We start from the raw sequence: 17,099 nt of genomic DNA on the forward strand, positions 1-17,099 counted from the left end.
TTATAAACAAACTTTCGAACATGCAAAGTGCTGCTAAGTGGTTAATATCCTTTCCATTGACTAACGATTATTCATTCAACATTAAAAATAATTAATAGTAACTCTCTAGCGAGTCATAAGACTTATCTCTAGTGATATTATAAAGACGTAAAATTTGTTCGTTTATACGTAGGGGGAAAAAGGGGGAACTAATGACCCAATTCTAATAAAATATATTTATATCATATCATATTCTTTATTAATAAATAGCAACCGTGCGAAGCCGGGCCGGATCTCTAGTTTATTAATATTTTGTGAAAATGTGATTTAAATTTATTTACAGGCCATGTTAAAAATATCTGCGGTATCTTATCTTTAAGTTAAACTGTAACTCGTACACTATAACCTTCGCGAAATCATCTCTCGACTTTTTAATGTGCATATTTCGTCTTTATAATATATAATATTCATTTAGTTCCTTATTGTGGAGGAAAATATAAAGGATCTGTGTTATGTAAGAAACCTTGCGAGAAAAACAACACGCAAAAGAACGTACTTGAATGAGCCTCGTGTCTTCCGCCTTAATGGGAGAGGAGTGCTCAGCCGGCCTTCCTGTTGGTATTAAATTAACGGTTTTGGAATGTAGTAAGTCAGACGTATATACATATACACAGTATGAATGAAAATTATCATTTAATTCAAAGAACTTAGATATAATCTTACGAAAAATCTTTTAAAAAAAGTTGTTTCTGATATATATTATTTTTTACATTGTCAACAAATTTCTATAATATATATATATTCTATAATATAATGAGAAAGAAAGAAAAAAACAATTCAATTGACACACAATACTAGCAAGATATACAGCAATAAAAAAAAAACATTATAAGCTTTACTTATACTAAAAACAAAAACCAGAACGAAATCTAGATATTAAAATAAAAATACTTAGATTAAAAACACAAATAAATCTACATAAAACGAAATAATATTTAACAAATTCAATATAGTGTGCATCATTAGCAACATCACAAACAGACATACCTACATACTTAAGTATGTATACATAATGTACTATTTAACTATATACACCTTTGTAAACTTCCTAGTTTATAAAAAATATTTACGTTCTACTTAAAATAGATTCTTCCATATATTTTTCGCCTATCGCAAGTTCAACGCACGTTTCGGTTTGATTCTGCACACCTATTATTTCACGTCCGATAATAACTGAGTTATATTAAAATGATCGTTACACTGTTTGTATCACGGTTTATATTTGTTTAATATCGTCGAGATGTAATTTAACAGCAACGCAACGACTTGTTATAAATAACGTCAACGGTATACGAATTGACATGATTTACCGGTTATTATTAAGTTAATTTATTCGTATATAGCTAAGATGCTCCAATGGATAGAATACAACAAAACGTGTATGTTAATCTTTAATCGTAGGTTCGTATCCGGGCAAGCCGAAAAACATACATTTCCTCCCACACACAGGTTGCTTTCGTTGCAAACAAACGCAAAGCGAATAAAATTATATGATGCTTGTACAACTTTCAACCCTTTTACAAATCCTTTTATTATACATTGTACCAAGCAGCAATACTTAGCATTTTTGTGTTCCGATTTGAAGGATGCGGGAGCTAGCACAAGGTTACAAGAGCCAAGTACCCAATGTTGGTGGCGCATTGGCAATGTAAGGTGACCAACTACCGTCCGGTGGCCCATTTACCCGTCCGCCATCTCATAGTATACAAGAAAATATAGCGATCTTCGGAAGATCAGTGTGTTGTTTATTATATTCTACATAAACATAACATATATTCTATAAGAACTTATTTGAACCCACGAAGGAAATCACTAATAATTGTAATAAAATCGATAAATATTTAGTATGCAAACGTTATTATTTAAAAACAAAAAAAAATACAAATGAATTGGTCAATTATTACGTTATAATATACTCTTTGGAAATAGCTCGAAGCTATTTTTTAAAACTACTATACTGAACAAACAAGGTGTTGTGACCAGTAATGGTATCACCTGTCGACATTATTTACGCATGTGTTGGTGAGGCTGACTATTTTTAATTATTACATTATATTTTTAAATTGAGTAAAATGTTACAAGCTGTCTATATGTCTATCGATCTGAATAACTGTTGTCCATAATTACAGTCGATATTTATTTTTCAACGAAAATGAAAACCGACTTTCACTGTTCAGGTACCACGTGTGGGACTATAAGACATCGATTGACAAAATTATGCCTTGGACTCTGTAAAACGATTCTAATAAGAAACGTAGGTACTTGGAGTAGGTATATATCAAAAAAACTGCTTGTCAAATTATATTTTATTTGAGCAAGTAATAAAAGAAACAGCGAGACGTCGCCTGGACGTGACGTGTCATTTTTTACCTTCGCATGGTGCTGTAAAAGTGTCCAAACGTGAACAATACTGAAGCCAATTTGAAAATACGCAAATATACGTAACATATATATATATATGTACGGACGAATTGATGAAACAATGATATGAATAATTTAAGAGATACACCTGAAAGTGGTCGATAAAGCGCCATTATCGATAAGGCTGTATTTTGTAACATCTGTTATTTTATATTATTATTATTATTACAAAAACATTTTAATCATCGTTAAAAACTTCAAAATTTGAAACATACCTTTTTTACGTGACATTGGCAGAATAGTTGGCGCTTCACTGATGTTATGCTATATATGTACATACACCAGAAAAAAAAGAAAAACAAGTAACGCAGAGAGCGTTAATCGACTAGTCTCTCGTGATGCGTTTTGACCGGCGGGTATTATATATGTCAATCGAAGTAATTAAAATAATTCATTATTTCGATGATGTCCTAAAATTATTATTTACTCAGTAATGAGAGACAATGAGTATATTTTTTAATTGCGGTTATTTGACCAGTTTACCATCAGTTGTTCAGTATGTTGAGTACAAAAAATTGTTGAAGAAAATGATTTGAAATTGTAAGTTTCCTGACAATTATTACCGCGAATATTCACAGCTTGAACAAAAGCGATGAAGTAACTCTCGCTAATATTATATCATAATTTATTATATAATTTTAATTTGTCTTTGTTTCTTTATAAAAATAAATAATCAGCAGTGATTTTGATACTAGTCTGCCTTGGTCAGATTAATTATAAAAAGTTAAAATAGTTTTTTTATTCAATAATAAATCACATAAATCACAGACCAGTCAGATATAAAGCCTGCCCCGTGGTGTTCATGTATCACTCTTGTTAGATCGCATCGCGTTTAGCCAAGCCCCCTTCCTAGTGCTTCCGCCCACTCATTACCTAACAACCCTGTTAAGGCGATGACACACTTTCCAATTTCAACGATCGGCTTGTGTAATCATATCATATCGAAGTGTACATACGAAGATGAATTAGTAGCTCGAGACGTAATCAAGGATTATCTTAGTGAAAGCAAATGAGCTGAAAAAGGTTTGCTTAGCTTGTTGAGTCTGTACTAACCGTTTACCATTTTGCCTTCGTTTACATTCGTAATTTGTTTTGATCCGTGGTTTTCTCTTGATAATTTTGTTTTTTCAAATATACAATTTTATGTGACTTCGATAAACACATTTAAAAGTACTCCGAGATCTTAAGAGTCGTGAATACCTAACTTGTACCAAAGAAACGAATTATTTGATCTTTGAACAGTTTCCTCTTGTACAGTACCCAGTCGTGGGAGATTTTCTGACTTACTCTATTATATTAGTATTATTACGTTTTATTATTTTGTACGTAAAATGGAATAAAATATATACGTTTTATATTTTAGTAATCCCATAACACCATTTTTATAGAGATTTCCAAAAAATAGGTCAACTAGAAGCTGCTTATAACATTTGTAGCGTGCATGCTTAAAAGTAAAAAAATAAGATTATATACTGCCGTAAAATTCGCAGTTTCACTCGCATTTTGAGCGTGATTTCGAGTTCTTGTATATTTATAATAAAAAAATAGTATCAGCTTTGAAGGTAACGTGAAAACGTCACTGCTTGACCTTTAAACATAAAGAGCGATTAAACAGATCCTTATATTTATTTTTATTATTTTAAGTCGGCTAGGTTTAGATGCTGCTAATATATAAATATGTTTCTCGTTGTTAATTCAAATAATATTCCTAAGGTGTATACTTTTTTTAATGTAATAACTAGTACTGTGTAAACGCAGCTTTATAATATAGGGCAGAATAATGTAGTGTCGTGTGCCGCGTCATACGAGCGTACAGATTGACGACGCACCGTTATTATAGTGGTAATGACATTGACGGTGTCGTGATTTTTTTTTTGTAACTCGTACTTTTGCGCCAACACGGTATCCACAAATGCCGTGTTAAATTTTGTAAGTACTTTTTATTTATATATATTTTTTCTTTTTTTTTTTTATTGTTTAATTATTTGTCGTCGATTTTTTTATGTAAATGTACTTTTTATGTTAATTAATATTATGCAATTGTTTTTTTTTTTTAAATTAACTTTGAAGTACTCTGTACAAATTTGTAAAACTGCTTCGAACCGGTTTCGCTATAATGTAACTCTACTAATAAAATCGTCACTATACGAATATTCCTATTCTAGAAAAAATAAAGTGATAAAATTAAGTGATTCGATGATAATAACTTTGTTAAATATGCATAAATATAATTACACAGTATTTCCTAGAATTGATATGAAAAGATAAAAAAAATCCTATTTGACCGGTAAACCGCAATCAAAACCCATGTGCCACGTGTTTTATACCTATGGCATACCTATGGCATACGAGATTTCAAAAAAACAATATACGTGGACTGTGGTCTGTCCACACTACCTACTTTCATATGTAGTTCCATGTGTATGCGGTACCCTTATAGAAAAAGTGATGAATCAAATCTGATGAGGACTATTAAGTTATAACGCGAATTAGGTGGTTCGATGTCTTCGTATGCTTCCATCATATGCGAGATAAAAAAAGAAATAACTTTCCATTTAAATTTTCCAAATCGTTTCATAAATGACGGAGTTCAAAGATAACAGACTTGAAATAAAAGAAATATAGCCGAATTGATTGAACTACCCCTTTTTTTAAAACATCTTATATCCCGTGCTTAACGGTACGTTAACTATAATACGTTATGGTTCATATTAATAATCAGTGCTGGCGAATGTCTCAGTGCAATCGAATTAATCAGCTGATCCATTTATCTTTTTTAATTTCTCTCCAATAAAATAAGAAACTCTATTTATTTTTAAGACGTAATAATCCACTGATACATTACCACTAATAACGTGACCGCTAGCGTATACGTGTACCTGAATTTTCGTTTCATTTGAATAGGAATTTCATACATAGATATGATTATTATCATTGTATTAAATCATTCTCTTATACTTATAATTTTTTTTTATTATACATAATGCAGGTATGTAAGGTGGAAGGTCAAATGGGCTGCCTGATAATAAGTGGTCACTAATGCCGTAAAACACATTGGTGCCGTCAAAAATATTAACCATTCCTTACAACACCGCTGCGCCACCAACCTTGGAGACTAAGATTTTATATTCCTTGTTCCTGTTACACTGGCTCACTCACCTTCATTTATTCAATCAGACTTAACAAACGCTCACTTGATTATTATACACATTATATACATAAAGTTACGGACCCTACAAGTGAAGCTATCACAGCTTACGAATGCGGCTTACGAATCAAAGTCGGTAAATGTCAAGCCAAGATGGCTCAGTGGTTAGAACACGCATATCTTAACCGAACATTGTAGATAGCGATCATTAATGAATTGTTATGTTCTGCGTTTGATTATATTGGTCTCTTGAACGATAAATCTACATTATTCCGATAATAGTATGTCACACATGTGGTACAAATTCACAATACTCAATTTTTTTTCAAAAAGAGGAAGGTATCTTAACTTACTTATTTTATAAAATACAACTAACTATGTAAAATTCTAACAAGGCTGTCCTTAGCTATGCCTCCTCCTTATTTTTTTATTGGACATTAATTAAACAAAATATAAATATTTATATAGCGAGTAATTCCAGGCTGGAAAATGATTATGCATATATTTTAGAATGTTATGAAGTTTGCGGTGTTATGAAAATAAAATTCAAATTTTATGGCGAGCCAATTAAATTTAAGCACCACGGCGATGTTTTAAAGTCTAGGCGTGTTTGATTCTGTTTGTATCAGTTTCGTTGCCAAGCGACCGCTACACGCTCAACACTGAGAAAGCTAATGTAACATGAAACCAGCCAGCTAACCCTCTTAAACAGCTTTGCCTTATTTATTAATTCTGTAAACTTGGATACCTCTCACTTGCATTTTGTATAATAATTTCTAAGTTAGTATCTACACATAAGTTGAATTTCAATATTACTTGCAATAGTTTTATTATAATCAATTAAGTTAAAACAGTCGTCTGACGTTGTGTCATACTTAAACCTCCGAAACGCTGCATGTTCCAGTATAAGTTTTATGTATATCAATATAGATAAATCTCAGTTTTTGCTTCAGAGCAAAAAAAATAGTTTATTTTATGCTGAAAGAAACCACAATGAAGTAGCTAGCGTGCTCGGAAAGCCTCCAAGTATTTTTAAGTAGACGTTTAACAACGCCTCAGTCTGTTCTGAGTAGTTTTTAAATCATGAACTTTAGATTAATAATTAAAAAATACACGATCATGGAACTTATATTATATAAGTTTTTATATTAACATGGTTATTTTGATTACTACAAGTATTTAAATGACGATATTATTAATTACGATACGATATTATTTATTTGTACGAGACTCGTGAACAAGACATTCGTAGATAATGTCAAAATATCGAGCTCCACCAAATAACAAAAAAAAAAATGGTAAATATCCCGTTTTAAATACTTGTAGTAACTTATATTACATTTCGTAAGTAAATATAAGCATTACAGCTCGCCGATAACAGGTCACAGGTCTATTGACGATTTTATTTAGCGATCCGCATTACTCACGAAAAGCAGAAAAGTATTTCTTCTGATTGAAAAACTTGAAATCGTAATAAATAATTACTGCTTACTTATTCATAGTTATATAATATGTATAAGATTAGACAGCATCCGTTATCCGTAGGTTCGCAGCCTACTGATCCGTAACGTAACTAGAATACCTATACATAATAGTCAATTCTAATTACGCTTCGTTTACCATTCTACCAGCTGTAAGCAAAACGAATCGTTTCTTGAATATACTAAGACAAAAGCCTTGTTTGAAACTAGTGTAGTCCGGTTTGGAGGTCATATGCCAAAGTTATTATAGGCACGAGAGATATAACATCTTAAGACTCTTGTAAGAAAAGGATAATATTACTTGCAGAGCATGGTTCATGTGAATTTGATTGATGAGAAATAGATACTGGGATAATAGAAGTTGTGTTCGTACCTTGAGCAATGATCTGTTAAAAACTGAAACCTAACAGCTACACACTATGGGCTTCTTTCGTATCGATTTCAGATTAACGCCCCCCAAACGCCCCCCTCTCCCTCTTTACCCTAATTATAATACCGTTTGTTCTTATTCAATTCCCAGTTTTTTTTTTTTATAATCTGTCTAATCTCATTACGTACAATTTTCTAGGGTGAAATCGTTGACCTAATTGTGGTGCTGTTGTCTCTTATTCTGTTTTTTTATTAGTTTCTAATATTATTTTAAAATACCAAATAAGTAGAGAAGAAATTGTTTCCACGCAAGCGTGCGTGACACAAGTGAAGTGTATTTTTGCCTTTAGTGGCAATTAGAATTATTTTACAAGTACATACCTATATCAAGTTGTGTAATTTTCTTCCTAACTATTGTCGTGATGAATACGATACGTTAACGGGGTCAGTTATCTTGATGAGATCTACGGAAGTTTCAGTTCAGGAATGCATTTGTTTATTACATAATTTAAAGTTAAGACTATGTAAAAGATATAGCTGTTTGTCAATTATGGCTTAATAAGTTTATTGCTTTAGTTTCTTATCAAAAAAGTGATTGATTTTCTTTCATTTTTCTGGTATATCTTGTAACGCGTATTTAAAACTGTACTACTGTAATACAAACTTCAGGTACCACAAATGACTCGTTTAAAAATCGACCACTTCTCGACCTGTAATAAGAATGACCTAACGGATCAAAACCATTCACCTAGTAACCGATACTACCTGTGAGACAGTCCAAAAGTAAAGATTTGATCCAGTATTTTGATAGAGGGCTATGATAAAGTTTCATTTAAAAAACTTATATTTTTGTTTGAATTAGTGAGGCGCCATGAATAGCTAGGCCTTGATGACATATGGTCACCACGCCCCGTAGATATAAGCGCTGTATCAAATAATCACCATTCCTTAGATCAATTCGAAACCATGGGACCTTGGGAACTAAGATGTTACGCCCCCTATGCCTGTAATTACTCTGGCTAACTCATCCCTCAAACCGGAACGCAATAATAATTATTGCTGTAAAATATATGATGCGTCGGTGGTACGAGCACCTAATCGGATTCGCACAAAGATATACCGCCATATCGTAAAAAAATAAATTAAAATATACTTTATAGATACTACGATTGGTATTGGGAAATTAATTTATTTTATCGTAAGACCTGCCCCTGTCAAATAAAATTTTGCCACATGTGTACCGATTGGAGTAACATTGTGGTTTAAGCTCCAAGTTATCTTGAAAACAAAAGGGTCTATTCTTAGCAATGGGATAACGGTCGGTCACTTTACTTAATTTGATAAACCTTCACTAAACACGAATACCTTCTACCTCAATATCAGATAAAATAAATCGCAAAACAATAAACATTATCAAAACATTTATATGTAAAACATAGCATCGTGGCCTGCGCAGGTCAATAGCTCGGTACAGCCGGCGTCATAAACCTAAAAGCGGCTTGGAAGTGACACGAATAAGAGTAATCGGTTTAATAATTAATTTTATATGTAATGTTTTTCTTTGCTATTTATCTATATAACATACTAACTGAACCTGCGACTTTACCAGCGAGAAATTTATTATAGCACGAACTTCCAACCACGAGTTTCGTAACATCCGTTCTTAGCGAATGTCTACACCTGATAAGGAACCTGCCAAATTTCAAGTTTGTAGGTGTTACAGTTTCCGAGGTCTCGTGATTAACCAGTGAGTCGTATTTCAAAATTATTATACAGTATAGTATTTTAAAATCTAATCATAATTCGGTAACTGTTACATATGAGGTACTTTAAAACGTTGGTCTCACATAACCTTGAAAATTTACTCCCGTCCAAATAAGTTAGAATTATTATTGGGACACCCTAACATTGATTTACTACAGTAAAATATATTTAGAACGACTATACGTCTGGTTATATTACATAACGTCAGACGGCCGTCTACAATAAATAAGCTTACATATGAAGTCATATACTTAGCGAACTCTGACTTAATCTAGCTGCAGCATAATCGTGTAATACGCGACCAATGTCATTTCTCTGTTCACTGCTCCGTGCGTGTTAAAAATAATTACTATGTCGTGCCCTCTGTTTACTCGTAGCGAGCCAAAATAACACGTCGTCACTCACGTACAGTCAGTACTGCGTCTTTGTGTACGTAACTGTCTATCTTCACTGTACGTTATGTATACATATACCGTACATCATTTATTTCGTGTGTTTTTTTTGGATACCGAGATACGACTCTGTTATTGCTCAACTCATGGTTTCATGACACGTGAAGAGATGGAAAAACGAGGGAACCCAAATGATTTCTGCTAACGACGTTTGTTAATACCAAGTGATTGTGATGGATTGATTTTGTTATAAGCTCTAAACCTCCAAAAGCGAAACGATCTAGCTGTGGGTCATGGTTGCAGACTTTGTCCTTTAATGTATCTATCTATTGTTATAATTGACTTTATTTTTTATGTGCCTGCGTTTATTTATTTCCAGACAGCAACACTATCGAAATTTTAGGATTACTAGTGTCGGTGTGCAAATCGATTGACTACTGGTCTGTTGTGTCAGTTGTCTTCCTTGATGGAGGGGGGTGTTGTTGGTTTTTGTGGCATTCTAGATTGATAGGCCAGTCTCACCATGAGGTCTATTTTTGATTGTAGTTTAAACCTTTACCCCAACTCATCCTCGTTTTCGTCGGTGTAATATATGAAGTTTTTCGTATGACGCGATGCAATCATATCGTGGGATACGCCATCTTGATATTGCAGCTTTCTCTTTGCACATTTGAAGAGGATGACCGTTGCCTTAACTAGTTCCGGTGTCTCGTGTATTGTTAAGGTGTTGGATTCGTTTACGTACCAGTATCTTCGGTCCTCCTATGGGACATTTACACGTTAGGACTTTTTATAATGGGTTGTATTGTGTATCATGTTCGTATTCTGCTAAGGGCATTCATTTGTGTCAGGAACGTAATAGGGTTTCAGACAGGTCTAGTACAACTTCACGTAAAGTGATCGTTTTGTGGCATTCGGCTTATTTTTGCATCAGAACGAAAAGTATAAGTGAATGAGTATCACTCGAGCGAAAATATGTTAAGCTTTAGTTTAGAACTGTCTCTGGTCCGTGATGATTATGAATTAGGACTTGGAGTAAGACTCGAAGTATTTCAAACAACGATGAGCTGTTTAGACGCAATCAGACTTAGCCTCAGCATATCGAGGGTCTCTATAAATTTAACTATATTCAATTTAGAAGCTTGTGTTTATTTGCCTGTCTGCTTGTTACAGATGCCCCGCGCCCGGGAAGAAATGCAAGTAAACGTGGCGGGCCTAAGGAGAAATATTAAAAACCTCGCGCACAACTATTCCGATGCCCAGGTAAGATTTATAAGTGGTTTCGTTGCTGTGTATCTTGAAAAGTCATAGATGCTCTTAAAATAAAGACAAAAATTATATTCTATTTTTATATTCATTGTCACATAAATATTGTATTGGCTTCTGTCAGTTTCAAAAAGTAATTAATCTATTTATAGATAAGATAATATCAGAATGAATAGATATGACTTTTACATATTATTCATCGTATATCGAAATAAAATATCTTTAATCAATTAAAAATCAAGCATAAGATTTCCAAAATTGCATTAAAAAAACATAGAATTGATAGATAGGTAGGTATAGATTATCAACAATATTTATATAGTTTGCTTATTTCTTTAAACGCGCTTATCGCAGGCTTACCAATCCAAGACAAACATAACACCAATACAAGTCCAATTACTAGAAGAAACATTTTATGCGTTTGACAGATGATTTATTGGGAAAAGTTACAGACCTTATCACATAACGGTTCGAACGACGGGGGCGGAAAACTAACGTTTAAAGCAGGTCAAACCGCTCGGAGCAACTAAATAAACAGAAGTAAACTCCAATCATGAAACCAAAAGATTATTCTAGAATTTTTTCTACTGATTGTTACTTATTAATAGGTAGGAACAAGCATAATAAATTTATATATTTATATATAATATTTTTCTAAAATGTTCTAATGTTAAATTAGAAAAATGTCGTTAAAGGATATTATAAAACTAATGACTTTTTAGTTGATAACATATCTTGGGAATGTAACGATCGCCTCCAGTCCTTTTCGAATAATTAAATATGTATTGATTGTCCAACAGTAAATGGTTGATATACAATTCTAATAACAAATAATTGCATTATTGCATTAACAGCCTCTCCTTTTTGTGGAGAAGGTTTGGAACATATTCCACCACACTGCTCCAATGCGGATTGTTGGCAGAATTTCGTTGAAATTAGACACATGCAAGTTTCCTCACGATGTTTTCCTTCACCGCCGAGCACGAAATGAATTATAAACTCAAATAATTACACATAATTACCGCCATCAAAAGTATATGGGCTAATGGAATTTGGTCATAATGGGTGAATGGTTTAAATGAATGTATATCTTCCAATACTCAAAAATAATTATCTAAATCGGTTCATAAATAACGGAGTTCTGAGGTAACAAAAGGAGTACAGCAAAATTGATAACACCCTTTTTTTAAATCGGTTAAAATTAAAAGATTGCGGCGAGAGATTTTCACAATACTCAGGTGTTCCAAAACGGGGTTAGATTTTTGGCAATCAGTAAGTTAAGTGTAACGGTTCAACATTGAATATATGTAACTATCGATATCGGCATGCTTACAGTTGTCTACATAGTTTTAAAAAGTTTCTTATCCACATTAGTGAGAAACTTAATCGGTTCTAAAATTAGAGGGTGAATTAAATACATTACGACGAAACAATACGTGAAGCCATTTAATAATTCTCGGAAGTTTAAATTTAAATAAAGACGATCTTGAAATTGACACTCACTAGTGACAATTTTGTACGTTCCGTTCAATAAGGAATAAACATTAATTATAAAGACGATTATTTATTATTATATATAATATATATGTGCTGCGTATTCAGTATTCGTTTTTCCATATGTGAACCTAATTAGGAGACTCACAAAGCGTACGACAAACTATGTAACTTCTGATTGAGTTTTCTGAAAAAAATTGAATCATTATTCGTATTGATGTTTCGTAATAGAATAGAATAAACACTTTGTTATACGCAAAAAAGATAAAAAATCTAAATCAAAATATACTTTATTCAAGTAGGCTTTTACAAGCACTTTTGAATCGTCATTTAACAAATTATTTAAAGTAAAGCTACCACCGGTTCGGAGTGTAGATTCTACCGAGAAGAACCGGCAAGAAACTCAGTGGTTACTCTTATTGATAAAAATACAACTATTAAACAAAATGAAAGGAATGCTACGTACAAAAAACGGTTTTATAGTTTAGAGAGCGGTCGCTTCATCAAAATAAATGGTTAATGAAAAGTTATATTTACTCCTGGTGCGAAATGGTTGCTCGTGGTGCCGATCGTCTGATAAGATTGTTTGCGGCTTTTGCGAATGTGCATCTCTCAATACGTGGCGTTCCGTAAACATAATTTGAAACCGTGTCCAAGTAAATACGCTTGCAACGCTACAGTTAGCGCGATTGATATGACAGATAAACGTCTTAGTCACCAGATAATAGGTGATTTTTACTCGTCATGCTTACCGCGAGACATTGAGTATTGTATCAGCTGTATTTTTATTGATATACACTGATATCTAGATATTAGCTAATGCCGTAGTTTTTACTAGAATTATGTTTGAGTGAAGGACAAAGTTCTGTCACACGTGTATCCCGTATTAAAGTAGTGTGTCTCTCTTTGCAGCAGTATCCAGCCATGGGATACTGGTAGTTATAAAATGTAGCCAATTCTATATTCAACAATATGATAATATTCGTAAAGTTGTCTACGCTTAACATTAAGGAAGTATGTTACATCCTTAACGCTGTCCGAATATCAATAGACGAGAAATGTTCGACGCTCAAAAGGCATTGCACGTGCTCCGTATGCTCGGATGTTCTTTTGAATTCCGGTCCATAGCGATGAACGTGGTCATCATGAGACAAGCCATCGCCTCTCATTGGTCTATCTGTGATACCGATAACCTTCCTTCACGAATTAGTACTGAGAAATATAGATAATTAACTTTGCACATTAAAAATCACTGTCGCTAGAGCTAGAACCCTCAATGAGATTAACGTGTGCCAGACCAAATACTTCCAACTCGGAGACTCTGGTTTGCTATAACAATATTTTGATAGACTCAATAACATTTATCGGGCCGACTTGGAGTTTGAACCCAGGACCTTGAGATCTTCGGCCTTATAACTATCGACTAAACCAATAAAGCAGCCGAGCTCTAATATAATATAGATACCAAGAAGTTCAGTTCAGTAATTTTTTTGTAATTGTAGTAACATTTCGCTTAAATTAACGTTCATTAATTAAGTTTAACGACTTTCTAAATTAAAATAGTGATAACATTTTTATTGTGTCGTTCTGAAATAACTAAAAACGAACCTCTGAGAATATTTCCGCTTAAGCACTTTAAGCCGATACTACAGTTATCTAAATTACTGTTAAATCGACCCAAAAACCATTGCATCTTAACGTTCAAATATCAGTTCAAATGGAACATCGTGTATAGTTTATTTCAACAGAATTCGTAAATACTTTTAATGTTTGAATCGTTGTTTAATTGTTAAATCGAAATGCGAACGCCTTGGTGACGGAGTTGAGATCTTTTTGTGTTGATATTTCTTCTTGGGTCAGATAAATATCAACTATCATATACGAATATGAACCGGACCACTAACCATGCCTTGGCGTATGATTTTCAGCCGAGATAACCGCTAGCCAAACCGGCAGAAACTATTGCATACATTCCTTTATGTTGTATATAGAATGTTGGCCCAACATTGCATACATAAACGTTATATTAAAGAAATTTCACTACAGAAAAAATATTCGGATATAGAACAACTAATATATTTAACATGTATGTACGTATGTTGATATAATACAACCACGAGATTTTGACACGTACGTAATGTCTTAAATTTTCGAGGTACAATTACGTCATTGAAAGAAATATGTGTATTTATGATATTTAGCCATTTTGATTTAGAGTTTTGTTGTTTGTTCCAAATAATTTCAGCGATAAAGTACAAAAAAAAAATACAATAATCGTAAATAAAATTTTAAAAAAATCGTTGCATTTGAATAGTGTAATTGTTTTGATTTTTTCTTGTGTACAAATTCTATAGAGACGTATTCCAGAAACAAATAATATCTTACGATCGTTTCACGATTCCTACAGCTACATAGATTCTGATTCGCGATTATTTTTCAGGCCATACTGTCGTGAATGGGGTTTATTGTATTATAACGGAACAGACTTGCTTGTGTTAACACAATTAAACGGTGCTTCAATAAAAATAAAACATGAACTTTATACAACTTTTACAAAATAAATCGTATAAATATAACTAAATTATGTAATAAAATGGAAATTTTGCCATTATAATAATTAATTAAATTTACCTGAGATTAGTTGTGAAATAAGTTACATTTAAATCGTTTTTTTGAAAACGAGAAAACAAGTATCAAAATTTATCAAGTGATATATTTTGTAGAACAGAGATGAATATTTAAAAAGCTATGTATCCACTATTTAACTATACACGTCAGTTAAGATTACTCTGAAGCCCAACATTTTTTATCATCTGTGAAATATATAAATGGTAAAATAATAAGTTAAAAAATACACATTATACAGCCTTTGTAAATGATTGATAAAATGAATAAATTAATTACAGGTAAAAGTGCGCGAGGCAACATCAAACGATCCATGGGGCCCATCCAGTACTCTGATGGCGGAGATCGCCGACCTCACATACAATGTGATGGCGTTCACCGAGATCATGCAGATGATATGGAAACGGTTAAACGACCACGGCAAGAACTGGCGGCACGTGTACAAAGCTCTAGTCCTGATGGAGTACCTCATCAAGACAGGTAGCGAGAAAGTGGCGATGCAGTGCAAGGAGAACATATTTGCGATACACACGCTTAAGGACTTCCAGTACATGGAAGAGGGGAAGGACCAAGGTCAGTTCCGAGCATTCGACGTGTGGTGATCCATTACCAAAAACTCATCTCTTAACGTAGACCTGATCAATTCGTTCTCTGATAAGATTTTTGTAATAGGCGGACCGACAATTGATTAATTTCATGATAGTGATGGCGTAAGTAACACAAACCATCCCTTATCACCATATTTTCGAAGTCAATTACATCTAATAAATAATATCAAGGTCCTATGTTCCGTGTCGATGATAAAATTAGTCTGGTTCGTCAACTTGATAGTATGTGTCGTAGATCATAATATAGTAGTTGGGTACTTCAAGATTTTTGGTTGTTTTCTGAAACAGAGATGTATTGACGGCATTTACATATTGTTCTCATATCAGTCATGTGTCGTCTTAAGGGGTAAGAGGGAAAGGAGAAAAAGGGGGTTATTTTTTTATGTATTTTCGTGTATTGGTCATGTGCCGATCCTGATGATTCGTATTGTTCGTATGATTCGTTGAGTTCAGTAGTAGTTTTTTCCTTAAATCAAATCTTAAAATTAAATTATTAAAACATTCAGAAATCGATGTTTCCACGAGTATTGATGCCGTCAATACTACCGTTAATAATATAGAAAACGTTTGATTCAGAGTTCGTCGCTCCGCGGTCGGCGGCAATTATTGTCGCCTCGTGCTATTTATAGTCTGTTCGCGTATCATTTGGTAATTAAAAACTAATTTCGATTGATATTTCTGTCCCGAAGATTGGTGACCCATCAACTACGTAAGCGATTGTTACAATTTCTCACGGCGCCAATGTCAGTGGCAGATAACCACTGACCATCATGTGGCCGATATGCACATCCGCCTACCTATGTAAAAAAATTCAAATACGAATTTGTACATTTTACAATAAAAAAGACATGTGCCACTGCCGGGGGACAAGCCCCGTTTCATTTCTTCGAGCGAAAATATAAACGCGATTTATTTGATCGTACGACCTTTCGTTAAAATTCTCGTATAACACTGGTATTCTATCTAGTACACTTCAGTTCCTACAACATGAGATATTACTAAATTAAAAAGAAAAGTCAATTTTCTTCATATTCAATTCAAATTTGTTATAAATGACGTCATCAGTTTTCACCGCTAACATAAAATGGCTAACATAAAACGAATGGAAAACTATATGTTATCTGTTAATAATATACAATGTAATTATTACTGACCTACAATCGGCCTTGGCACAGTTAATGATAGCTTCGGCGTTTCTTAATATCGTAACGGAATTTAATATAACTGAATTATTCATCCGATTCTATAAAAGTGTGCGTTGTACAACATACATGTTCACAGGAACCGGTTCTGTAGTTTCGCATGTGTAGCTGTAAATTACTTTATTTTTAAACGGTATCCATAGCCGAGCTATAATTAATTTTTAATATCAATGTATTTTTAATTTGCTTATTGATTAGTGTCTGGAAAATGTTTGAATGAAATTGTTATTATCTTACAAATGTCTTCGGTAAGTTTGCTACCATCGTACGTGAGCCAGTGTCACAGGCTC

The 17,099-nt window shown here is 33.2% G+C and overlaps 1 protein-coding gene across 1 annotated transcript in view; it reads left to right on the forward strand.

Moving 5' to 3' along the window:
• LOC113391479 (epsin-2) overlaps positions 1–17,099 on the forward strand; it is a 29,565-nt gene that overhangs the window by 6,398 nt on the left and 6,068 nt on the right. Inside the window, exons 2-3 of the mRNA XM_064215922.1 lie at positions 10,788–10,877; positions 15,281–15,572. Coding sequence (XP_064071992.1) covers positions 10,788–10,877; positions 15,281–15,572 — 382 coding nt within the window. The remainder of the gene's footprint in view (positions 1–10,787; positions 10,878–15,280; positions 15,573–17,099) is intronic.

This window comes from Vanessa tameamea, chromosome 9 (assembly GCF_037043105.1).
Source record: "Vanessa tameamea isolate UH-Manoa-2023 chromosome 9, ilVanTame1 primary haplotype, whole genome shotgun sequence".
NCBI classification, from domain to species: Eukaryota; Metazoa; Arthropoda; class Insecta; order Lepidoptera; family Nymphalidae; genus Vanessa; species Vanessa tameamea.